The 27,028-nt window shown below is 44.0% G+C and overlaps 1 protein-coding gene across 10 annotated transcripts in view; it reads right to left on the minus strand.

The window, feature by feature from the left end:
- TBC1D1 (TBC1 domain family member 1) overlaps positions 1-27,028 on the minus strand; it is a 214,196-nt gene that overhangs the window by 82,736 nt on the left and 104,432 nt on the right. For 5 of the 10 annotated variants that reach the window (XR_005833380.1, XM_008701383.2, XM_008701384.2 and 2 more), the window contains exons 6-12: positions 22,641-22,732; positions 15,777-15,887; positions 8,849-8,977; positions 6,726-6,812; positions 3,302-3,582; positions 1,270-1,431; positions 349-468 (exon numbers count right to left, since the gene is read on the minus strand). Coding sequence is in view for 9 of the 10 variants with exons in the window: in XM_008701383.2 (XP_008699605.1) it covers positions 349-468; positions 1,270-1,431; positions 3,302-3,582; positions 6,726-6,812; positions 8,849-8,977; positions 15,777-15,887; positions 22,641-22,732 (982 nt within the window). In the remaining variant the exon portion in view is untranslated. The remainder of the gene's footprint in view (positions 1-348; positions 469-1,269; positions 1,432-3,301; positions 3,583-6,725; positions 6,813-8,848; positions 8,978-15,776; positions 15,888-22,640; positions 22,733-27,028) is intronic. The other 5 variants (XM_040624869.1, XM_008701385.2, XM_040624867.1 and 2 more) reach the window with 4 other exon arrangements.

Genomic DNA, 27,028 nt, shown 5'->3' on the forward strand with positions numbered 1-27,028 from the left:
CATGACTTACGGGTCAGACATCCTGACTCATTTACCACAGCCATATGGTCACTTTTCAGAAACACTGCTATCTTTTAGAGAACCGGTTAAGACTTTCTTGAATCTTCTGAAAACAACACATTAATAAACTACTCCTAGTCAAAACTGAGAACAGGAGGACTCTTTTTTTAAGTGACATTCAGTAGGAAAGTATAAGAAAGAAGTTAAAATCAATTTAGCTAAAATGACTTTTTGAGTGTCAAAAAAAAAAAGCTGAAAAATCCATATATATATATATATATATATATATATATATCTCAATAATTCAACACTTCTACTCAGGCTTGATGTATCTAAATTAAACCCTACCTTTTCGTGTTCATAAAGTCAGAGGTGTTATTTTCATCTACAGGAGCCAGAAATTTTAGAAAATTTGGCACAGAGGAAGAAGAATGAAGTTTTTTCCGCAGGGCATTACGGTAGGAGATGCTGAGAGTTTGGTCGAGAAGAGAGTTTAGGATAAAGAAATACAAACACAAAAAGTATAAAATATAAGCTTTAAAATAAACACTTTAGTTCTCATGCTAAGAAAATTAAACCAGTAAGAAATGAAAAAGTTTACAAATGAGATTTAACTTCTGCATTCAGTCAATAAAATTCTATTTTAAATGAATGGAGTCAGTGAATTAATTCAAAAACATCAGTCCGTTCAGTTACGCAACATAAGAAGCTCTAGACATCTGCTGCATAACACCGTGCCCGTAGTTAGCAACAGTGTGCTGTGCACTTTGGAAGTGGGTTAAGGGTACAGATCTCATGTTAAGCATTCTCACCAGAATAAAATAAAAATATAACAAAAAATCAGTCCATCTTCCAAAATGACTTTTCCTTTCAAACTGGAAAAAAATAATTTTCCTAAGTTCAGCAGGACATTTCTGATTTGGCACAAACCACAGTGTATATGATCAAACACAGTTCTTGTTAAACTGTGTGTGTGTGTGTGTGTGTGCACGCGCATGTGCGGACACCGGGCAGAGGTGAAAATACGTATGTACGAAATCCCAGAAGAACTAGCAATAGTAATTAATCGATAGTAAAATTAATAGTAAATCAAGTCAGTTCAGATGATAGACTGAAAATAGTAAAACCAAAACCAGACAAGAACTCGAACACACGACACACACACACAAGCGGTGGCCCTGGGTCCTCTCCCGCCATGCAGCACATCCTCTCTGTGCAAACTTCCCGGGAAGACAAACGACACTGAACTTGCCGCATGAGTGTGCTCACCTCTTCGGCACGGCATTCCCACTTTGTTCTCCACTTGAGCTATGTTTTAGGTACTTAAAAAAATTTGGCGAGGAGGCGGAGGGGTTAAGACGAGGTGGAGGAGCAGCAGCTGCAGACTGACCTGAGCGACTTTGAGACTCGCCCACAGGTGGATGATTCCCACTAAATAGCAATTAGAGAGAAGGCAGGGCAATTAGCAGGGAGAGGGGGGATGCCGAGGGGGAAGCCGAGGGGGGGGGCTCAGAGGAAACAGGCAAGAACAGGCTAGACGAGGCTNNNNGTCCGCTTATTTAAACACCCACTGCCACAGAGTCAGAGGACTGCTCTTCTCTTGTCTTCTGCAGCCACTGTCTCATTGCCAAAGGTCGTTTTCAGTTAAAAAAAAAAAAAAAAAGAGTACTGTGAAAAGTCATTCTTGACCATTTCTCACACACGTATGCCCCAATAGTGCTTCTTCCTCCCCTCCCTTTTCAGAAACTAACAGCAATTTTTTTTTTATTTAAACCAAAAGCAAAAAAGGAAAGCAAAACAAAATCCATAGTTTTTAAACTACATTTTTCTTTAAAATGAACAATAGCCTGCCTTGAATTCAAGGTCGCATTTCTTGTGCATCAATGAGGAAAGAATTCATAAGGGAGCAGAAAGCAAAACAGGTATGCTGGGAGGGAGGGAGGGAGGCGGGCACCTCTCCACCTTCCCCTCCCCTCCCCTGTCCAGCAAGATCCATTAGGAAGTTGCATTCTCGGTGAGAAGGAAATGTACCGTTAGGATATCCCCTTTCCTACCACCTCTGCTCGCGTGAAACTGCAGGCCTAGCAAGAGAACTGGGAATCTCTAGCCAGGAATGCGTCCGCGACCACTGAACACGCCAGAAACACGGCTGCGGACACGGCGGCGAAGCGAAAGAGAAGCAGCAGGTATGCAGGGTTTTAAGAACACGGCAAAACCTCCAAAAACCCTTAGACTGTTGTCTCTAAGATGGCAGACATTAAATACTAGCTTCTGGTGTGCGCCCTGCTTTGGGATCATAGTTCTGCAGCCAAATTCTTGAAAACCCTCGTAATTATTTTCAATGGCTGACTGGAAACAAAGCGGAGAGGCTCTGCTACATCCGTCAAATAGTTTCATTTCTTCACTCAGAACACGCCACACCCCTCCGTGCAGACTCTGCGTTATGCGTGCGTGACCCCCGACGCACGTCAGTCCAAGGGAGGCAGCAACTCCACAGGTGCGGCCCTTATTCGTATTTACAGAGTGAGGGATTTTAAAAGATTTTTAAAGTTATTTGTAAGGATAACTCTGTGACCGCTTCGGGTCAAATTAATTGCCAAGGGACCCCAGAAGGACCAGGAGAAGTCCCGCTCCTCGGCAGCTGACCCATCTCCTTCCTTACCCAGGAGATTCCAACTGCTCATGCGAGCCAAATTACCAAAATGAGTAAACCCGCTTAGCACACTCGAGAATTCTCACGCTGAAGCAAATTTTAGGAACATCCACTCCAATGTTGTTACACGGAGAAGCTAAGCAGACCCGGCCGGGTCACAGCCAGTGCAGGACAGAGCCCGGACCCGAACCCCAGAGGCATCCCCGCGGCCGCTCACGCTCCGCTTGGGACTGACCCTGCGCCTCCGTCCCCCCAGAGAAAAGACTCCGGGTTTGCAGATGAGGACTCACCGGCTCGCCCCTCCGCCACCTGTCCTCAAAGCCGGCAGCTAAGTTCCAGGACTCCTGCCTCTCACACCTCGTGAGCAGCGACTGCTGTCCACGTACAGGGCCATTTCTGCTCCGTCTCACCTGCTTCCTCCTGATACTCGTACTTGCCGCTCCAGCAAGTAACAAGCCTCTACGTCTACAGGGTTCCCGCGGGAGGAACAGAACACGCCTTCAAGTGTTAGCTTTTTAAGCCCACAGCACAACCTGACTCAAGTTTCTCTTCCACCCAATAAGCATACCTGGACTGCACATACCTGGTTAATAACAGATAATGCCCCAGCTATTTATACAACAATTCACATTTTTAAACAAATCTTACTTTCGGTCATGAGGCGTCTCTGTGCTCACTGAGTGGTACCTCATAAGTTTCCTCTGGGAGACCCCCAGAGAGCCCTGAGCCGGTTCCGGGGGCTCTTGGCACTCCACAGGGAAATGACTCAGGGTGTTGGCGCGCCTTCGGAAGCTCTGCCGGGGTGACAGTGGGGCAGGCTCTTCTGCGGGATGGCTCTCCGAGTCACTGGACAGGTCATCCGAGGAGCCGAGGAGCCTGAAGGAGCTCTCGGAGGCGGGCAAGGCCTCTTTGTCACACACAGATGGCTCCTGGAGGCAGAGGGACAGCGGGTCAGGCACATCACGGGGAATCTCCTCCCAGCAGCAGGAAAACATTTTGATACACAAACATATCTGATTATAATGCCATCTAGAGGCCACCAAACATATAAGGAAACGAAGGCCCAGTAAGTGCCTGCTTCTCAGAGACCAAGTGCTAGGCTGCTGGACAGGCGGGGAAACCGGCCCAAATCCCAGTGGAAGGACGTAGCTGTTGTGAACGAAGCTGTAAACAGCCCCTTCTCCCTGCAAAAGGCTCTGCTGTGCTTTTAAGCAGCCCGCAGTCTCACAGAACCTGTCTGCGCTGTTTACACAAATCAAGACGGTCTCTCTGCCAATTGTGTTCATGCACGTTCTACCCACATTCTTAAGGCTCTCTGGTTTTGATCTAATGTTGAAATTAAACTTGGTGATCCTGAGGTTAAAAACTACATCCTCTATTATTCTTAGAATATGAAGAATCTCTCTTCAGGAACTTACTGCCAGAACCCAGGGCCAATCATTTCTTTCTGTCCCCCAATTTTCTCATCTGTAAAAGGGTAGAGAGAAAATTTATCTCACTGGGTTTCAAGAATTAGGCAAGGTAATCCAAGTGAAAGTGTGAAACGTTATACAAAATAAGTTACTGTATCAGGCACTCGATGAAGCTACTGAGTGGGTAGCTCCCAGAATTTGTTGGGAATCATGACAATACTCTAATACCATAGTCTTCTGAGATGCATACTTTTTCAAAAAAATGAACTACTATGCTTAGCACTGCACCCAGGACATGGCTGGTGGCCAATATATTCTTCTCCAATCAAAGAACATAACGGGGGGGAGGTCCATTCACTTGCCCCAATGAAACCACTAGAAGGGATAAATAAATCAACATGGAAAGAGTAAAACGAAATGAATGCATCTAATGATGGACTGAAGAATCTAAATTCTGTTTATTTGATATATGGTTGAGTGCCTTTCAGATAACAGGCATTAAGGATTTTAATTTTTAGAAATATATGTTAATGAGGAGAGATATTATATACATTTAGTTTTATAAGAATTAGATAGGAAAAACTTAATTCCCAATGTTCTACAAAATATTAACTACCTTGAAACATAGCTGAAATTTTTCATTCTTCAAGACTCTGTAGTTCCAAAGATTCTTTTAAGGATTTAAAATTTTGTCTAAGACAATACATCACATCAACAATCTCCATTATGCAAACCTGTTCACCTCAACTCTTATTAACTTCCTTCCAAATTACATGAGGGAGCTAATCCTTCACTTAATCTCACACCCAAAAGGGCCACTCAGATATTCCTCAACAATTAGATGACCAACTTACTGGTAGAGATCCAGTAACATAGCTTATTTTTACAACAGTTTCTCAATCTCAGGATAAAAAAAGATGTAAAGAAATACACCTAAAGATACCCCCACACACAATACGAGCAGGTGACTTCTGAAAGTTGCATTTCTCTTAAGATTACCCTAGAAATTCAAGCTACGTGTATATTCCTCGATCTGCGCTTTGGAGGATAATACAAACCAAGCGGTAAGACTTTCAGGAAAAGTCACTTGAGTGACATGAACCCCTTCACAGTACATTTATTTGCAGCGATCTGGAAAGCCTCCTGCCTGCGAACTTCCATAGGTGCAGTGCAGATCCTGCACAATTTAACTCAAAAGCACCACTGCCCCCATTCCCACTCTTTCTCTGGTTTCACTGATCCGAAATCACTTCCCTTCCCCTTGCTCCTGAGACGGCTAAGTTCCCACCATCTCCTGGTCTAACTCTCAGGGCTCCTTCGATACTCTGATGCTGGTGTTACTTGAGGATGTGTCACCTACCAGGTAAGCTCCTAAGGGCAGGGGCTTTGTCCCATCATCTGTACGTTGCAGATAAACCGTACTGTTTCCAAACTTGAAGTAAACTGTGGGGCAGAACCAGTATATGTGCATGGAGGTCAGATGATGCTCCGTCCCAGTGGATTTTAACTCAGAAAAGCATATTCAGAGGACTGGTGTCTAAAGCCTCGCTCCCTAGAGAGAGTTCACGAACCCAGGGCATCAACACCACCCTGGAGCTTGTCAGAAATGTGGCATCTCAGGCCCCACCCCAGGCCTACTGAACCAGAATGTGTATTTTTGCGAGAACCCCATTAACGCTACACCTGAGAACTTGAGCAGCACCCTTCCGAGGCAATGTTTCTCAGGCAGTAGACTGCAGGTGGTAGCATCAATTCCGTTGGTCTACCAGGAACATTTTTTAAAAAGAACCAAAAAGGTTGTTTACAGTAAGTACTATTTTGTGTGATTTTAATTCTGGACACGAGTGTACACGTATGTCTGTGAACCGTGTCACAGTTTTAATTGGGTTTCTTACTGTTGGCTACAGTCTAAAAGCTCGGAAAGCCACATGCCCAGGAGGAAACTCAGAAGAACATGAGAACTGTGTGGTCAGGAGCTGGCCTCCACAGAGCTTCCGTCTCTCATGCGTCTGAAGGAGCTCTGGTAGCAGAAGGAAAGCTGGCCTCCCTAACGCAAACCCCAAATTCATTTTCTGGTGGTTAAAAAAAGTTGAAGCTGCTTAAATGTCTAGAAAGCAAGGAACTAAGACAAGGACATGGACACAGCTCTGTTACCGAAGAGAACTGGCTCATTATCACAAAGCTATGCTTCAGGACAGACCCAAGAGGTGAAGCTTAGTTGTTTAATTTATAATTTATAAGAACAGTAATATTTATAATCGTAGAGCCAGCCAAAGGGTAAAAGTATGTTCAGGAATTCAAGCAGCAAACTTCACAGAATTCACAAACCCACTTTTGAGGTTTTCCCAATTTCAATTATTTTTAATATTGGGCAAGAAGGCCATTGGTTGCTTTGTGATAAATTCCCTCTCAGTGGCCTAAAGCTGTGATCTTGCTTCTTTGCTTATGGAATGGCCATCTGCTTTGTTTGTCGTGTGAATCTTTTAAGTTACAGAATTGCAAGACCGGCCACCCCCTGCACCAAGTCTCAAGGCACCAAACTTTTCATGACGAAAGATATGGGGCTTCCTCGGATCCTTCTGCAGCCTCTGCAGGTAGCAGATGCACAGGACCCATTTGCTGACCTCTTCAGGGTGTCACAGAAAGGGAAATGTGCTTACTTTGCTCGTGTTACTTAAAGTGCTAGACATGGAGCTGTCCAGATCCAGACTGGCGGAGTGTTCCTGGAGGCCTCTGGCTTTACTACCCTACATAAAGAAAAGCAGTCGAATTAGGATCCCTTAGCCTTGTGCAAAGGCATCAATTAGAAGCAGCCTGATCTATTTAAACAATCTTAAGAAAAATGCGTCTACTGAGAAAAGCTGCTAAGCACATAGGTGCATTTAGATAATCAACATTTCTGGCTTTGTTGTTTTTTGTTTTAATCGCACAGCAACCTAAATGTTCCTGGACACCCTGCGGCTGAGTCATTCGGCAGGGATGGCGGGCAGGAGGGAGAGACAATCTGCCTATGAAGAAGGGCAAGCGTAAAGCCAGAAAAATGCATCTACTGAGAAAAGCTGCTGAGCACATAGGTGTATTTAGATAATCAACATTTCTGGCTTTGTTCTTTTGTTTTTTGTTTTAAATAGCACAGCAACCTAAATGTTCCTGAACACCTTGTGGCTGAGTCATTTGGCAGGGATGACGGGCAGGAAGAAGAGACAATCTGTCTATGAAGAAAGGCAAGCGCTAAAGCAACCACGCTCAACACCTCTCTCCCGAGTCCCAAGCTGTCACACCCCGCCAGCCAAAGGACACTCGGACAACATTCTATCCATCAGGAGCTCTCAAAGGTGGCCAACGGGTTTTGTAAATGGACTGTTTTTAATTAAATTAAAAATTTTAAATTCTGAGACACATCTTCAAACAAAATAAAATTTAACCAGAACAAAATTAAGCATGGTTCAAATGGAGTGTATCATGAAATTAAAAAAATACATAAAAACAAACAAACCAAAAAAAAAAAAACACTGTAAGATACTTCAAGCTCCAAAAAGATGTGAAACTTTGAAAGAAAATCAAACTCTGATTTCTTAGGAGTGCCATCAAAGATTATCTACACCCGTTGGGGTGGGGCGCACACAGCACAGAATTTCTTAAGGCGCTGCCAGCCTGTGTCTATGTTCACTTCGCTCTTTCTGTAGAGCTGCAGTCTGCAAACCTGTCTGTAAAGGGCCAGATACTAAATCTCTTAGGCTTTGGGGGCCCTATTGTCTATGGCAACTACTCAGCTCTGCACAAAAGCAAACTAAGAATATAGGTAAATGAATGGACATGGCTGTGTTTCTTTTTTTTTTTTTTAAAGATTTTATTTATTTATTTGACAGAGACAGAGACAGCCAGCGAGAGAGGGAACACAAGCAGGGGGAGTGGGAGAGGAAGAAGCAGACTCCCAGTGGAGGAGCCTGACGTGGAGCTCGATCCCGTAACGCCGGGATCACGCCCTGACATGGCTGTGTTTCTAAAACTTTATTTACAAAAACAGGAGGTGGGTGGCATTTGAGCCAAGAGCCATAGTTCACGGACCAGCTACAGAGAGTTCTAGACACATACCAGCCGCGGCTGACGGTAAATGGGTTTTTGTGCCTGGTGGCACTTAGGGAGGATGGGACCCACGCTTTACTATATCTAATCTGGGCTCTGCACAGAGACCGGCCAATGAATGACAGCCTTTGGGAAACAAAAAATACCATGCTGCCTAAAAGAATTCCTTTTAACCTAAACCAAGTTAAAAACTGAGGTGCAGGGGCGCCTGGGTGGCTCAGTCGTTAAGCGTCTGCCTTCGGCTCAGGGCGTGATCCCGGTGTTCTGGGATCGAGCCCCACATCAGGCTCCGCCGCTGGGAGCCTGCTTCTTCCTCTCCCACTCCCCCTGCTTGTGTTCCCTCTCTCGCTGGCTGTCTCTCTCTCTCTCTGTCAAAGAAATAAAATCTTTAAAAAAAACAAAAACAAAACACTGAAGTGTAGGTAACATTGCTCAAAGACTGAGAAGACATTAAAACGGTTTTTACCCTTCTGTACTTTATAACAAACACTGATGGCACAAAAGCAAAGAAGAGGGCGCCTGGCTGGCTCGGTCGCAAGAGCACGCACTCTTGCTCTCAGGTTCAGGACTGTGAGCCCCACGCTGAGTACAGAGATTACTTAAACTTTTTTTTTTTTTTTTTAAAGGCAAAGAAATGAATCTTATGTTCTCTTAAAAGGTGATTTTAACTTAGGGTAGGAGAAATTATGCTACTTACCCGGGATAAAATACTTTCTAAAGACTCTGTTAAAGATCTCTTTGCTTTGTTTTTCAGCATATCCAGCCTAAATCGAGCGGCACTCGATGGCAGCTCACTTCCGATGTTCTCTGCTGCCATCTGTGAGGTCTAAAAAGTGAAACAATGAAAAGTTCAGGAAGTCACTTACAGCCTCCTTGCTTGCTTCTGAAAGGAATGCTCAATCTCTAGGATGCATCTTTCTGACCCCAGGCCATCATCCTGACCCTGTGACTTCCTCTCCTCTGCTCCTCCAAGGCAGGGCTGCAAGTCCAGGAAAGAGTTTGCCCAAAGCGTGGCAACCACTTCAGACAAAACGAGGAAACATGCTTGGAAACCACTCCGCTAACAAAGCTCGAGAGCTCGGGCTCTGTGGTCAGGATCAGGGATGTGTCACTAACTGGCCTCGAACAAGTTACTTCCTTTCTCCTTGCCTTAGTTCCTTCCTCCGTCAGCTCAGACCCACCTCAGGATCTAATCCTAACACCGGGTTGTGAGATGAAAACAGGTAAACCACGGAAAGCGCTGCGCAGAGCTGCTGGTACCGAGGTGGACGATGTTAGCTTTGCCAAGCAGAGAATAACTTACCTTTGGGGGAACTTCAGAGGTTGAAACAAGTAAGTTAATCAATAGAAGAACGCACTCCATAACCCTAAATTAATCCCTTCGTCGCCTTCTGTGGAGCTCCGTCTTCTCCACTTCTTCCTCTCCCCCACCCAAGGCTTCCGTCACCCCTTCCCTCCACAACCACGCTTGCCCCCCTCACTGACCACAACACGAAGCTGCCAACATAATGGTGTTTGGACGCCAACCACGAAATGAGGTTTAATGCTACTTATTAACAAAGAGATAGGTTTAAAAAAAAAAAAACTACAAAAAAAATGCTCTAGATTAAATTGCTTCTTACTTCTATGGATTCTTGACAGACTGCTTCCTAGTAGACAATGATTTTTTTTTTCTTTTAGAAAAACACAAACAAGCACATCCTCCAATACTCTAAACTCAGACCATTCTTTGTTGTCACACATTTCAAGCATACAGAAACGCGCACAGACCAACACAACACACGCATCTGCACCCCCACCGCCCAGCTCTGGCCAAGAGAACAATCACGTGTTGAGAACAGTGAGAACAGTGAGGAGTGTGGGCTCTGGAACCCATGCCCGGATGAGAGGCTTCTCTGCGGCTCACCAGCTCTGTGGCCTCGGACAGGTCTTTACTGCTGCCCCTCAGTTCCTCCACCCGCAGACTGAGGACACACAGTGCTCTCCTCACAGAGCACTTATGAGCTTCAGAGGAAGCACTGAGAACGTACTTGACGCTCAGTAGATGTTGGTGATCGTGACTCTTAGCTACTGTTTCCCACGTTTAATGGAAAACATTATAGACCTCTGTGATGCCTCCTAGAACCACTCTCCATTTCCCAGCTGCACAAATTACCCCGCTCCTGAATTACGTATTCACCAACTCATATGGTGTACCTTCATACACACGTATGTATCTGTAAAACATACATGATGGTTTACATGTAGTTGAAACTTTAAATGACCGGATCATCCTGTACACACCCTCCCATAACTATCTTTGGTCTTTCAGGGACACACAGTGCTCTCCTCACAGAGCACTTATGAGCTTTCAGAGGAACCACTGAGAACATACTTGACGCTCAGTAGATGTTGGTGATCGTGACTCTTAGCTACTGTTTCCCACGTTTAATGGAAAACATTATAGACCTCTGTGATGCCTCCTAAAACCACTCTCCATTTCCCAGCTGCACAATTACTCCGCTCCTGAATTACGTATTCGCCAACTCATACGGTGTACCTTCATACACACATATGTATCTGTAAAACATACATGATGGTTTACATGTAGTTGAAACTTTAAATGACCGGATCATCCTGTACACACCCTCCCATAACTATCTTTGGTCTTTCAGTCTAGGTTTTGAGATGTATCTATGTTGACAAAAATCCAGAAGTTCTAGAACTGACTGACTCACTTTAATCAGAGTGCAGTAGCTCACTGTGTGACAACATCGTTTGTTCATTCGTGTTCCTGTGCTTAAACATGGACTCCTTTGTGCTTTTACAAAGGAGACTGCGCTAATCTCTCCAGAACACAGCTCCTTGGCACACATGTGAAGGTTTTTGCAAGGTAAATCATTAGAAATGTCCTTGCTGGGTCACTAGGTCTGTCTTCACGTGTACTGGATACTGTCAAATTTTTCTCCCCTGAATGGTACTAATTCATAGTCCCAGTAGCTGTACATGAGAGCTCACCTTTACATGGTACAGTCAGATTTTTCCACTTCTGCCAATTTGATGGGTATAGACGGTCTCTTAATTTGTCTTCCCCTGATTCCTAGGTGATTATGCATTTTTCATTTTATTTAGTTATTTGCTGGTCAAAGATACCAAGTCTTCTTCGAAATGATGAAATCCTAATTCATCAATGAATGTCATACATTTTTCAAAGCGTAAAAGAGAAAGAAAAGGTTCTGATACTACCTTTGGCTTCAAGCAGTCATCAGAGTTTTACGTATGTGAGAATCAGAATGTGCATTAAGAGAATGACAAGCAGCTTCGAAATTCCTTCGAGGGAGACTGTCATTTATCTCTGTGTTTTCACAGACTATACTGAGCATGCTCTCTTGCTGAAGAATGAGTGAATGAGCAATGATCACCAGGCAGGCCCATGGGGAACAGGCACCCGAAGCAACAGACTCACGCAACAGATGCTAAGTGCCCGCTGCACATCACGCAGCACGGGCAGGTGCCTTTCTCACTGCCACTGGTCCTGCGCAATCATTTACCAAACGTCCAGACTTGCGACAGACTCCAGAGCAAAGGGAAGGATCCTCACGGGGCCCTCAGGGGCCTGCCCTTGACTCGCTGCCAGTTCTCCCACAGAGTTAAGAAGTTGTGGGCTGGCTTTCAAACCCCACAATAGTTTCCATGAAGTGGAAGCGTTTTGAATGATTTGTTTTGATATACTAAGAAAACATTGGCCAGAAGACCAGTCGCACACAGCAGAAAGTACATACAAGAAAAACTGTACTTTCCCTTTTCTGAAACCAGGCCATAAGAATGTCTGAACACTGAGTTCAATGCTTCCTCCGCTCTCCTCTCCCACCTACCATGATGTTTTTCCAGGTCTATCACCACAATTCGAATATAATTTGAAAATAATTCATGTTTAGAAAATATATTCCTTGTTTACTTTAAAATAAGCATCTAGAAGTTTCTCCTTTGAAGAGGATGCTGGTTCTTCGATAAGTTTCCAATCTGCACCACCGTCACCACACTGCCCAGCCCATGACGGACGGGTGAACTCTGTGCACAAGTCTGGAGCCAAGTTTTAAATTCTGCGGCTACACCGAAGTTCTTCCACTAGCAGCCTTATTCGTAACAACCAGCACCTGGTTGCCGAGGTGTCCACCAGAAGGATGATGGAGAAAAACCGTGGGGCTGGCCCATGGGAATAAAAAGGAACAAACGACTCATACACGCAACCACATGGATGAGTATGTAAGCATTAGACTAAGTGCAGGAGGCCAGAGCTGAGAGAGCACAGACTGTCTCATTCCATCTGCAGAAGTTCTAGAACAGGCAAAATCAATCTAGGGCATAAATAGTCAAAACCGTGGTTGCCTGGGGGAGGGGTAGTGCGGACCAGCAAAGAGGTAGGGGGGTCCATTCCGGTGTGAAAGGGGGTGCTCTCTATCTTGATGGGGGCTTGGGCCACCTAAATGTATGAAGTCCTCAAAACTCAATGAGTAGTACATTCAAGATCTGTGCAACTTACAGGATGTAAATCTCCAAAGACAACCGTGAACACATACTGAACCACAGCTAACTATGTGCACGCTAAAGTGTGCAGGAATAAAGGGTGCTGCTATCAGAAACTTACTTTACAAGTCATCAAAAAAAAGGTGAAATAAGAGATGGACGGATATAAGGGAAAGCAAATATTGCAAAATGCTACAAATGATACAATCTGGATGGTGGGTATACGAATGCTCACTGTGTTTCTTCCAACTTTCCTACATGTTTGAAAATTTCAAAATAAAATGTCACTATATGCTGGCTAACTGAACATAATAAAAATAAATAAATAAAATTTTTAAAAATAATAAATGAAATGTCAGAAAAAACTTCTCTACTGGAAAATGGACGCAGGCAAATTGGTGAGTAGTTATAGAACATTCGATTTTGTTAGGTAAGCTCCTAAAAAGAATAATGATTAAGATAGTGCCCTTGGACCTGGGACAGACTGGCTGCCATTCCCTAACATGCTGCTTGACCTCTTCCCCACATCCCCATCTCCGACAACGGTATTACAAAAACTGGAATCACACATGCAAAAAATTCGAACTCTGTCTGGCACGTGGCAAACATTCACTAAGTGGCAGCTGATTGAATATTTTTAATTTTTTGCACCAGCTCTGTCCACACAAGTAGAAACTATATGTCCACTGACTAAAATGTGACACCTCTAACTTTATTACTTTACAGGTGTTTCCCCAAAGCGATTCTTCCTTTTCCGTAAGGGCAAACGTCCTTCAGTTTGTTTTCTGTTTTATAAAAATGGTTCTTCTGACAGCTATCCAACACCACCATTTCAGTCTGAAAAGCACATATAGCATTCACTGTCAAAGCCATGGTTCTACTCCTCTCTAGGTCAAGTCGTAACCCATATTCAAAGGCTATGGGAATTTTTAGATGCAATAAGAATGTAATGAGATCCATGTAGTTAAACTATTTGGTAGCAGAAAATGAGAGCAGGAATCTACTGGTGAATCTCAAAGCTTCACCTGATCCATCTAAAAGCAGCTGCTGCTCTGAAAAGCCCAATCCTCAGAGCCCGAGCGGGTGTCCGGACTAGGGGAGACCCAACCACAACCGGGGATGGGAGCAACTTCTTTACAGGCACAGACGTGAGCCTGCTGGGTAACAAAATGTTTAGAAACCTCTAGAGAAAGCACTGACAGCTCTGCTTTGTGATGCTTGCACACTGTGACATTAAATCCTCTCATGTTTTCAAACGGAAAAAAAATTAAATGTATTTCTCCACCGGACTAAACTATGCCCAAATCATAAAGATACTTCTCTGTTCCCTAAATACCAGTTTGTACTTAGGTCAAAACTTTCCATCCACCATAAATGTTTCCTTCCCTTCTAGCAGTTATAAATTATTTCAAAATTATCAATTTCCTGTTGGGACAAGTTAGGGAAGAAAAGTACTACAGGGAAAAACTATTAATGGCACAAGAGGGGAAAAAAAAGAAAAGGAATGGAAACAAGAAAAGTCGTAGGTTGAAAAGAAGCAGAGACTTCACTGTCAGCGTAGGCTGGGTGGCCCACCCGACTGAGCTGGAGGAGCTCAGAACTCCCACGCTGTGGGAGGCGTGTGAACAGACAGAGGCCAGACACACAGACGGTGCGCCGGTCTTAGGGTCCCTGCTAAGGGATGCTATGGTTGGCCAAGGAGATGAAAAACAATGTCAGACACTGCACGTAAGCGCTGTGAGGTCAGGAAAGGTACCTGACTGCCAGAGTCAACTGAAGGTAGAAATCTGGGGAGAGGAAAACCACATCACGGTTAGGCAACCAGAAAAGCAGAGGTGTTTCCGGGGAGGGGGCACACCACTGAGCGTTAAAGCCCCTGTAGAAAGTGAGTTAGGCATTTTATAAAAAGGCAATATACTGGGGTGCCTGGTGGTTCGGTCGGTTAAGCGCCCAATTCTTGGTCTTGGCCCAGGTCATGATCTCACAGTTGTGAAATCAAGCCCCATGTCGGGCTCTGAGCTGGGCGTGGAGCCTACTTAAGATTCTCTCTCTCCCTCTGCCCCTTCCCCACCTTCTCACTCTCTCTCTCTCTCTCTCCAAAAAAAAAAAAAAAAAAGAAGACGACGACGACGACTGGGGTGCCTGGTGGCTCAGTGGGTTAAGCATCTGCCTTCGGCTCAGGTCATGATTCTAGGGTCCTGGGATCGAGTCCTGTGTCAGGCTCCTTGCTCAGCGGGGAGCCTGTTTCTCCCTCTGCCCTCCCCCCGACTCATGCTCTGTCTCAAATAATAAAAAATAAATAAAATCTTAAAAAAAAGACTATATACTTTTGGAAAATTAAGGATTTTTTTAACATCTTTCAGTGATATTTCTCTAGATTTTCTGGCTCACTAGGAACTTAAATACAAAATGCACACTCGAAGCTCTACTGTTTGTCATGAATTGACTTATGCAGAGTCTAAAGGACATAAGAACATGATCCATGACACCACGTGCACAGAATCCCAGACTCAGAGCTCTTCAGAGAAAAGACCTGCAGGTAGCCCCAGCTTTGGACACAGCACCCCGAGACAGAAAAGCTGAACAATGCTTGTGCCCAGAAGAGGAAGGCAAGCTGATTCCGGACCTCTACCACACAAAACGGAACTAATGCCAGTTGGGTATATGGACAGCACCTACGCCAGGCTCTCTAGCACTGCACCTGATCTGTAAGGTAGCTCTCCTACATTCACATAGTACTGATATTCCAAAGAACCTCCAGGCACCTTCTAGAATTCTGAAGGCAGTGATGCAAGGTTATTCCCGTTTTCCCGGGGGGAGAGGGGAGGTGACAGAGATGGGCTCCCTGCAGGTCAAGTAGCTTGTTGTGGCAGGATCTACTCTTAAACTTCATTCTTGAAGCTCTAGCCCCGCCCCCTGCTCCACCCCCACCACAATGCAGACAGCAACTTCTCTCACCACCTCCAAGCACAGTCTAAATATTTCCAAGTTTCCCCACATGTGCAACAAGTAAAAGTAAAACAGGGATAAAAAGAGTTTCAGAACTTGAGAAAATCCTCAAGATTCTGTTTTACACAACATCCTGGTAAAATTAAAAGAAGAGGAAAAACATGCCATACCTGCTTTAAGTCCCCAATATGGATGTGACCTTTTTGTTTCTCTTCATATAAACATCTCAGGAAAGAAATAATCAATTCATTCTCTCGCTGTTCACTTCTTGGTCTCGATTTCTTTAAAAAAATATATATATATATTACGTTTATTTTTAATTGTCACCAAAACTGCTAAACCATGCCTTTGAAGATGCTGTAACAGCTTCCATCCACCCATTATAATGGGTGCTTTTACCCAATCATCTCACTAGGGGGCACCAATGATCCTAGCTAGACATGGAGACCATTCTTTAAAAGGGACAATGGAGCCAGGGAGCCAGATTTAGGTTTTTGACCTCTGATGTCCTTATACCTAAAATAAATATTTCACATCAGATAGAGGCACAGACAAAATATTTAATAAATAAGTTGTCTTGAAAACAAGAAAAGAATAAAATCTGTGTAAACATCCAGAGGTCAAGAGCCATAATGGCTACATGTTTATAAACCTTTATGGCTAGGGAACCGGAAAGGAAAATAGCAACCGGATCCAGGGTCACGGTGCCACACATCCAATGCGCTGTTCAGCATGAAGCACTTTCTGCAAGCCCCGCAAGGCATAAACTCGCATGCAATATTTCATGGCACTGACTCACTTTTTTTTTTTTCCTTTCTTTTTTAAGGAAATTCTCCCTACCTCTTTGATTTTTCAGAGAGATAGTGGCAAAGCACACTGGACTAGAAATCAGGATATGTAGGTTCTGGGTGCTGCCTATAAGTGTGACCAAAGGCAAATCATGTAATCTTAGCTTCCTCATCTGTTCAAGGAAAGATTATGCACAAAATAAATTCCAAGGTCCCAAATTCTTTGGATCTGAAACATCACTCATTTTTAGAAGACCATGTAATTTAATGTATTATTTTCTCTGAAAATGAAGGAAAAAAGTTATTCTGAAGACCTACAAAGCTTCTAGTCTATAAACCTTGAAACTATGGGGGGTTTTTTGAAGATTTTATTTGAGACAGTGAGGAAGAGAGAGAGTGAACGCAGGGGGAGGAGCAGACAGAGAGGGAGAAGCAGGCTCCCCGCTGAGCAAGGGACCCTGTGCAGACCGATCCCAGGACCCTGGGATCATGACCTGAGCCTGGGATCATAACCTGAGCCAAAGGCAGACACTTAACCAACTGAGCCACCCAGGCGCCCTGAAAATACGTGTTTTTCATAATGATGATTATCCATTTTCCTGCTCTTCCCCCCAATTCCAAACTTCCAGCCTGCCCTTCAAAACAAAGTCAGGGTGTAAATAAATGACATAATCAACTATATAAGCATCTAGTCTGGATCAATGCCACTCTTGGCAACTCCTCTCCATAATCAACTATATAAGCATCTAGTCTGGATCAATGCCACTCTTGGCAACTCCTCTCTATCAACTATACACGCATCTAGTCTGGATCAATGCCACTCTTGGCAACTCCTCTCTGAGCTAACCTAGAAACAATGATTTTATCCTTCTAAAACCCAGGTTTTAGAAGCAAAGGTACACTAACCCAGAACTTCTGATATTTCTGCTCTTTAAAAAAGATCATTTAAAACGATAAGTTGTTCCTATAACTCAAGGAAAAGATACAAAATGATTAGAAGAGGTTGTTTTCACTGAGGACTTCCTGTTCTTTATATTTCAGATTTAAGGATTGAATATCTTAGAACAGATGCTCTCAATCTCGATTCCAAGCTGCAAACCTTGATGTTATGAAGTTTTACATGTTTTATGTAACAAGTACATTTTTCCAAAGAAAGTTCCCAACAGATCTTCAAGAAAGGAAAGGGATAGTCACGTACCACAACCCCAACTTTATACTGAGTATCCCAAGGAGGTGATGGATAGATACACTGTGAGTCTAGATGCCCAGGAGGCAAGAGGAACTCTAATTCATTGCTGGTGGGACTGCACAATGACCCAGCCACTGTGGGAGCCAGTTTGACAGCTGCTTATAAAACCAGCCATGCTCTTACCACGTGATCCAGCAAATCACACTGCTTCGTATTTACCCAAAGGAGTTGAAAATTTACGTCCATACTAAAACCAACATACAAATGTTTCTAGCAGCTTTATTTACAACTGCCAAAACTTATGAGCAACCCAGATGTCCTTCAACAGTGAATAAACAAATTGTGACACATCCATAAAATGGAATATTAGGGGCACCTGGGTGGCTCAGTCCATTAAGCATCTATCTGCCTTGGGCTCAGGTCATGATCCCGGGGTCCCAGGATGGAGCCCCATGTCAGGCTCCCTGCTCAGCAGGGAGGGAGTCTGCTTCTCCCTCTCCCTTTGCTCCTCCCCCTGCTCTGTCTCTCAAATGAATAAATAAAATCTTTTAAAAAATGGAATATTACTCAGCACTAAAATAAATAGAACTATGCAGCCATGAAAAGACACACAGAACTTTAAATGCATGTTGTTAAGCAAAGCCAATCCACTGCACACTATATAATTATAACTGTATGACATTCTGGAAAAAGCAAAACTAGGGAGACAGTAAAAGATAAGCGGGGGCCTGGGGCTTGGGAAAGGGGGGAGGAATGAACTGACAGAGCAGAGAGGATTTTTAGGATAGTGAAAAACAATTCTGTATAATCCTGTAATGGTGGATTATGCCATTATGGCATATATATAATGCCATTATACATTTGTTAGAACCCAGAGAATGTACAACATGAAAAGTTAACCCTAATGTCAGCTACGGACATCAGTCATTAATAATGTGTCAATATGGGCTAACCAATAGTAACACATGTACCACACTAAGACAAGATGTTAATAGGGAAAACTGGCCTGAGGGTAAGGTGGGATGTGAGAGGTTACATGGGGCCTCTGTATTTTCTACCCACTTTTTCTATAAAAATGAAACTGCTGTAAAAAAATAAAGTCTTCTTCTTCTTTTTTTTTTTAAAGTCGAGGAAAGAGGAACAGACAGAAATTAGGGGAGGCCTCTGAACAGACACCCAAGAGTTGGAACCATTCCTTCCTTCCATCTCTTTAATTAAATATTTAGGGCTGCTCTCACAAGAAAATGTGTATTTTTGGAGAAAGTATGCAATTGCTTATTTCAAAGTCTTAAAAAAGGCTAAAAATGCAGTAATAAGAGGAGACATTTTCTTTTCCTCAAAATATACAAGAAAGAAGTTGTTCAGATGGGCGGAAAATGAGACAAATGCGCCCCAGGTACCATCACAGTCACTGGAAACTGAAGCCAAGGACCAGGGGCTACAGCACGGAGGTCAATAAACATCACAAAGGAAAGTCACTAAGGTTAGAAATCCATGTCCACTGTGTCCTACAAGGTCAAAAAATAAATCCTTCCTTCCTTAAGATATCTGAAACATGACTAGAGGCTACTCTTCTACTGAGTTCAAATGATTAGCAAGGTGTCCCACCAGCCTCCACAGTCGCAAACCATTCCTTTCTACAGGTGATTTAATTTCGAAAACTTTCATTAGTCAGAGAGACAAGTCTAGGGAAAATGATGGGGAATCCAGTTGGATAGCATCACCTTGCAGTTAAAAATTAACTTGCTTGTAAAAAAATCAATCTGCAGTGTCAGAATGTGGGTTCCTGGGGGTAATGCTGAGGTGGGGGGCGGGGGGGGGGAGTCTGAAAAGCTGGAAATGCTCTAGTTCTTAGTCTTCGAGCTGGTTGTCCGCACAGGAGTATTCATCTTACAAAAATTCACTGAAATACACACACTACTGATTTGTGTGCTTTTCTCCTGTTATATTCCATGTAAACAAATACAAAACAATTGATTGCCTGTTAAAAGTAACAAAGTCAATTCTGTCACGTGCCTTGACCTTATTTCTAGGAGGTCTATGAATTGGATGTAAGAGTGACTGAAAACTGAATTTCCCACGCTGACTTGACGAATACTGAAGGATACTACTTAAAACGGCAATGCTCACTGGGACACTACTTTCTGACATCTTTTTACAAAGTTATAATCAAATCTTATAGGAATTAATTTTAAAGCCATGGAAAATCCAACTAAGTTGCTATTCTTCACCAAGTGGGGGTTGGAGGGGAAGCTCCTCTATTAACCTTTAAAACTTGTGAAAAATCATGTTCTTTAATCCATTATTGACCCCTACTGAGTATGAATCGACTTGATTTACACACTCAGTATTAATTCAGCCATTCCCTGAAATACACTCATTCAGAAGAACAGAGTTGGACTTTGAGGCACTTTTTTCCCTAGCCCTACGTGGGCCAGAAAGCACTGCAGGGGACCGGCCACCGGACCTGGCCGACTCAGCCAGCAGCAGAGTGGCTCTCGAAAAGACCCCGTGGGCCGCCTGCACACCTGCACAGGGAGACACGCTTGAAGATAATGCATTTCATACGGGCATCAATTAAACAGTGGCTCTGAAGTGTCACGAGTCCCCTGACAAAAGGGTTAAGAGGCCCCCAGGCTCATCGGGCACCAAGTTCTCTCAGCGCGCTCAAAGTCAGCACACACGCGGCAGTGACAACCTCCTGCAACACAGACATGGCCATTACAGATACCTGTTCTTCATGCCCTGTGTGGTCTGCCCTTTTTTGTCTGCATTAAGCATTTATTAACAAAAACACTGATTATGAATGCTTTAACTAAGTAATCACGTACTATTAATTTCAATCCAATTACTATTTGTCTTATGAAGATCTGCCCTTGGAGAGTTCTTCAGAAATAAATTATCCTCCAGGAAAACCGTACAAAGGAACGTATTAACCTTTCTGTTTACATAAGGGCTCCTGACACTGCAAAGCCACCTTGTTCTTTATGATCTTTTTGAAAGGTATGATTTTCAAACACATTAGCAGGTGCTGCTACCGAGAAAGAAACTTGGTATATAAAATGTTTTATAAGAACCAAGAATGGTCATTGAAAATAATTCAATGAAACCCTCAAGCCATCAGAAGAAGAGATCCAGGGGGCGCCTGGGTGGCACAGCGGTTAAGCGTCTGCCTTCGGCTTAGGGCGTGATCCCAGCGTTGTGGGATCGAGCCCCACATCAGGCTCCTCCGCTGTGGGCCTGCTTCTTCCTCTCCCACTCCCCCTGCTTGTGTTCCCTCTCTCGCTGGCTGTCTCTATCTCTGTCAAATAAATAAATAAAATCTTTAAAAAAAAAAAAAAGAAGAAGAAGAAGAAGAAGAAGTAGAAGAAGAGATCCATGTCAAATTTTATCATTTAAGGAAGAGCGAGCTGCACTTATGATGATGAAGGACAAAGTAAGAGCTGGCTTTTCACAACCAGTGTCCCCTCCCTTTGGTCTTTAAGCAAATCGAGTTGCAGAGCCTTCTAGAACAAGGCACAGGGGCCCCAAGATATTAACTACATGCATTTTAAAAAAACAAAAACAAAAAACCTGTGTCATCACTTTTCTCTAAAGTCTCTTTTCCATAATGTACTGGATGTCTAAAAACTTACGTGAGTCAAAGAGAACCTCAGAATCACTTCCATTAGGAATTTCTCACTGCTGAAGAACACTTTATTAACTATGCTGAGTCATCGCACTGTTTTGGGATGGCTACACAGTGCTGTCTAAATAAAAAATAAAACGCACATTAGAGGAGGAATGTGCATCTCCTAAGCTTGCTGCAAAGATGTTCCCCAGAGTGGCTTGATAACATTCGACCACAAGCCGACATTACGGCATCACGGGAAAAGGCCCCCGGCCTCCACTGTAAATCCATTAACAGTCAGAAGCAAACCGTCCGTCCATTTACGAATTCTAAGTCCAAATCACACTAAGTTATTCTGAGTACTGTGTACTCGGAACTCGAAAGATCCTTTAAGAAAAAACAAAGTAGCCTATCTCAAGTCAATTCAGAAGAAAACAAGAACACTTAAAGGCAAATGGAAATTGTGGAAATTGCATTCTAGGCTACTTATGAAATTGAAAAACCTTCCCATGCCTTCCTTCTCTGCACATGCATCCATCCTGCTAGAAAACAGCTTACAGGCCCTGTGTGTCCAGTCCCGCACCCGGTGAGCAGGCAGAGGGAACTCGCCATCCAGAGCTGCCGGCCTTCTTGATCTGGTTAATGATTCCTCCGCAGGACCCCTGCCACTCCCCTCCCCACAAAAAAAGATATTTATTCTTTGTTCTGATGTGCTTTCCTCCCTTCAAAAGTGCCAGGAAACCATAGAAAATGCCCCTCGGCTAAAGCGGACATGAAATCTGGGATGAGCTCATTAAAGATTCGTAATGAACCCAGCACAGGCATGCCAGCACACGCAGCGTGGTTTCCCCGAGCTACGCGGCATCTACATGCAAGGACAAGAGTGAGTTTCCAGAAAACCGATGAGCCTGGCTTTGGCTTTGTATTTTGTTTTTATATTTAGGTTTGATAGACGGTTCTAAGTAGATAACATCATCTCCATTCATGTCCAACACAGAGGGAGAAGGCAGGAAGAATTAATGACCAAGTTCACGTACGACATGCTGTCTCTGCCCACTCCCACACCTTGGGGCTGGAACCCCGTGCAGAAGGGGCTGGCAGAAGCTTCCTGTGGAGCAGAGGAATGCCCGGGGACCGAAGTCCACGTCTTCCGTCTCCTGCGCTGAGGGCGATTTCCACTCTGCAATTTCCTTTCCCTCATTCTAAAACAGTTTTTAAGGCAGGACTTCCCTGGGTTAGTCACATTCACCGTGAAAACCAAGACCTAGTGGGAATCTGCTGTCTGACCTGGCCCCTGCCCGGGGCTGGGGATCTGAAGCCAAGAGGAACTCGGGGCCGCTGCCTCCGAGCTGTGACAGCTCTGCCTGGCTATCTTTCATACACACCATCTCACAGGTGAGCTGCTTACCTCTGCTTTCGGTCTAGCGATTAGAAACTAGTACCTTACCTGAACCTCCTCAAAAATAGTTGCTTGCTCCTGATTAGTTAATGTCGTCAGGTGTTTCTGGAGTTCTAGTTTGGTTTTGGAAGAATTCATTCCTATTAAGAAAAAAAGAGAGAGACATGAAAACACTCAATGGAGAAGTTACAAGGCAGAGTAAAACTTCCAGACTCACGCTTTTTACGTCCTTACCCACCTACTCCAGGCTTCTGAAGTTTGACGGACATCCTACCAGTAGTAACGTTCATGATGGCAATGACGACAGCTAACATTTTTTGGTTGAGCCCTCATGTGCCAGGCACGGTCTTAAACATTAGGCCTGCCTCATTTAATACTGAGAACAATCAATGAAGACGATCCAATTATCCCCATTTTACAGCTAAGGAAACTGAGACCCAGAAAGCTGACATGATCTCCAAAGTCCACCATGCTGGACCCCACCTCAGGTCAGTGCAGTTCCGAATTTTTCTTTTCTCCACCACTCCATGTTAGAACACCTCACACAATCAGAACACTGTCCTCAGAAAACAGATTCTCATGAGTATTTATATATAAACTTGACAACTCAGGGAAAAACAACTATTGCTCCATTTGAAACATGTTTCTCTTCCACGGTGGGTTCCTTCACATCAAACTGATTCGTGTGGCTAACAACCTTTGCTTATCACCACTTGCTTATTAACAGTCTTAAGCCCATCTAATTACCATTCCAGAGGGTTGTGAGGAAAAGTTATAAAGTCACAATCTTAGTGCCAATGAGAAGCTGATACTTCGGAAAGTTGTGTCTCCACACAAATATGGCTTAGATCCTGTTTTGCCTTTTCTTGGTGCCAAAGATAAATGTTACCCATGCTGAGAAGATTAGAATGAAAGGCTCTGCTGACCGAACTACCGTGGGAAATCTGCCGCCGAGTACTTTCATTCCAAGCGCAGCCCTCGCCTCACCCACCTGCTGCGGCTCCCTTCCCTCCTCCCGAGGGGACACCTCTGAAGTCTGGAACCAGGACCTAGAAATCAAGCCTCTGTTTTTACAGAGGTGTTTGCTGAGGTCTAAAGAAGCCGGGTGACTTGTCAAAAGTCAGGAGGCCGACCCGCAGCCAAGCCTGCCCCAGAGCCACTGCCTGCCCTCCGCCTCCCCACTGCGGCTGGACTCCACCCTGCTCCCCGCTCTGCTGGAAGCTCTTAGCCCTGCTCAAACTGCAGGAGCTGTCTCAGCTTCTGGGATGTCCTTCCTCCCGGCAGCACCCCCCCTTCGTTTTTGCCAAGAAAATCCTATAAAAATAAAAGCCAATACTTGCTCAGTGATTGCTATGCCACTACACTCAATGCTACGTGCATCATCTCAATCCTCAGAACAAGCCCTGAGGTGGGCACCATTTTTAGTAATTCCAATGTATAAATGAAGAAACTGAGGCACAGGCTGAGTCCAGTATTTTGTCCCAGGTCATCAGCTAAGTAAGGGACAGAGTTAGACTCTGAACCAGGTCCGCTTCCCTCCACAGACAGCTCTTGAACTCTCCACTGCCTCCCTCTGCCCAGAGAGTCAAGTCGCCGGACCCACAGGGGGCTTCAGAACTAAAGTGAATGCAGAGGTGGGTAAAAGTGCAGAGAAGACAGATGGGTTTTGTCTGAACGCAATTCAGGTACTCTTCCAGCAAGCTGGCAGGTCATACAAGCCAGGGAAACAGAGAAGGATGGTTTTCACTGCACGAACTACTTAAATGTTGACTCAAAATAGTGTTTAAATTTATGAGTAAAATGAACAGTCACCATTAACCAAAAAGCCTCTCCGCAGGTCTCTGACACAATGTCACAAGCATCCTATTTTGGACATACGTATATTGTTTGACGAGACACTCACATGTGGAGAAAACCCCCGAGCTCTAAGAAAAGTTCGACCGAATATACAACAGACTAACAGACTAATCACACAAGAGATTAATCACAAACTTTTAACAATCAGGCCACAGTACAGATGATTCTGCATTTCTGCATATCCAGCGGCTATGAAGAGATTCTTGGACAAGTTCTATCCTTGCCCTCAGGAGGCCTCAGCTCAGGAGGTCTCTCCTGCCCCACCTCAAACAGGAGGTGAGGTTTCCCACACCCAGGCCCCTGTGCCTGGCCCTGCACTCCACGTTTACAGCGAACCTTCCACGTGGCTTCTCGACACCGTCAGCCACCGCTGGCTGGTTTCTGCGGCAATAAGGTGGCACCACCCGCCCCCCCATATGATGCCAGAAGGCTTTACAGGACGGAAAAGGGACGCAAGGAACAACAGAGAAAAAGGTAACCAGAGTCAAGGGCATTCCAAAACTATAATCCCTCCAGGCCGGTTGTTAGTGAGGCCACCTCCACACTGTTGGTACAGAAAAGGCTCTTATCAAGGGAGCTCTGAGGAACGGCTTTGCTCTGCCAGAGGCAAATTTACTTAGACAGCAAAAGGAAAACTCAGTTCAACGTTTTTTCCTTTTTAGTGAACATATAATTCATTCTAGTAATTCCCAAAATGCTCTGCTCAACGTTAAAATAAGCAAAATGAGAAATAAAGCACTGCTAGGGGTTGCTCAGAGTTCAAATTCAGACCCGAGCAAAGCTGCACGTCTTACATGTGGGGAGTGGCATGTCCCACATGATCGGTGGGGAGAGCGTATGTATTCTTTTATAAATCCTGGGGCATATCCCAACTATATCAGTTGATTAAGAAAACAGTCTTTAAGTCTTTCTTTCTGTGGTCATGTCATTGGTCCTCCCCCCAGTGTATGGAGTTCCTGGCCAGAGCCTGACTTCCTCTTAGAACTACGCTTATGGGAACATACAATGAGCTGTCATAAACCGCTTCATTCTACTTATTAGGAATGCATGACAGCAAAGAGCAAGGGCCTCAAAGTGTTCATAAAACTAGCATCTCCCCAACAAAGGACACGTTTCCCCTACTAAGGATGCCTGTAACACTGTGCTCTCTATACTTAAGAAATGCTTCCCATCAGGCAGGCAAAACACCAGCCTTCTAATTGTGCTATCAAGAATGTTTCTACATTAGCAGAGCTTTCTGTTTTGCTTGGGTCTTATCAGGTAAAAAGATGAATTAAATAATAATTCCAAAATACAGCAGCAAAATCCCTACCCCGACTGAACTTTTCAGCTCTCACTTTCTAAAAGCTAAGCCAGACCACAGAAAGATTTATCAAGTAGAACTCTGGAATCCTTCCAGTCCCTGCAGATCACGGTCTGCTTTATCTTCAAGGCCAACTTTGTTGTTGGCTTCTTAATAAGCTCTTAAGGGACATTTCTGTCATCTTTTCCCTTATCTTGACAACCACTAAGGGAGGAGTTAGTGATCCTTTCAGATGAGATCTCTAGGTAAAGCTCAACTTTTCTCCTTTCCAGCTATATTTTGTATAATGTCAGCAAATAGTAACAACTAAGGAAGCACAGCTGAAAATATTAATTATTTTGATTCATTTTAAAGAGCACTATAATGCCAGCAAATGAACCTTTGAAACTTAAGGTGGTAACTGTCAATTTAGCTCATTTAGAAAGGGAAATCAGATACCACTCACACCCATTAGGATGGTTATCATTAAAAAAAAATAAAATAAAAATGAAGAAGAAGAGAGAAAGTAACATGTGTTGGCCAGGATGTGGAGTAATAGGAACCCTCGTGCACTACCAATGGGAACGTAAAATGGTGTAGCCACTGTGGAAAACACGATGGCAGTCCCTCAAAACATCTGACACATAATCACCATATGATCCAGCAATCGCACTTCTAGGTGTATTCCCCAAAGAGCCGAAAGCAGGAGCATGAAGAGATACTGGACACCAACTTTACAGCAACATCATTTGAAGCAGCCAAAAGGCGGAAACGATTCAAACGTCTATGGACGGATGACTAGGAAATGTGGAACAGACACACAAGGGGATACCAGTCAGCCTTAAACAGAGCAAAATTCGTGCCACAACATGAACGAACCAAGGAGATGTTACGCTAAATAAGCCAGTCACAAAAGGACAAAAACTGCATGATTCCACTTAGAGGAGGCACCCGGAGCCCATCACACTCACGGAGACAGAAGCAGAACGGTGGCCACCAGGGGCCGGGGTGAGGGGACTGGGGAGTTATGGTTTAAGGACTTTCAGTCTGCAAAGATCAAAAAGCTCCAGAGACGGGTGGCGGTGATGGCCTCAACACAACGTGAATGTACTTCACATCAATGAACTGTACACTTTAAAAAGGTTAGAGTGGTCAATTTTATAGGATACGTACTTTCACCACAACTATGAAAAAAGGGAAATGAAATCTAAATAGTATAGAGTTTTTCATTACCCAAGTAGAGCTTATTAGAAGTATCGTAGGGACATGGGAAATGATCAAATCTGGTTTGGGTGGG

Source organism: Ursus maritimus, unplaced genomic scaffold (assembly GCF_017311325.1).
Source record: "Ursus maritimus isolate PB19 unplaced genomic scaffold, ASM1731132v1 scaffold_8, whole genome shotgun sequence".
Taxonomy (NCBI): Eukaryota; Metazoa; Chordata; class Mammalia; order Carnivora; family Ursidae; genus Ursus; species Ursus maritimus.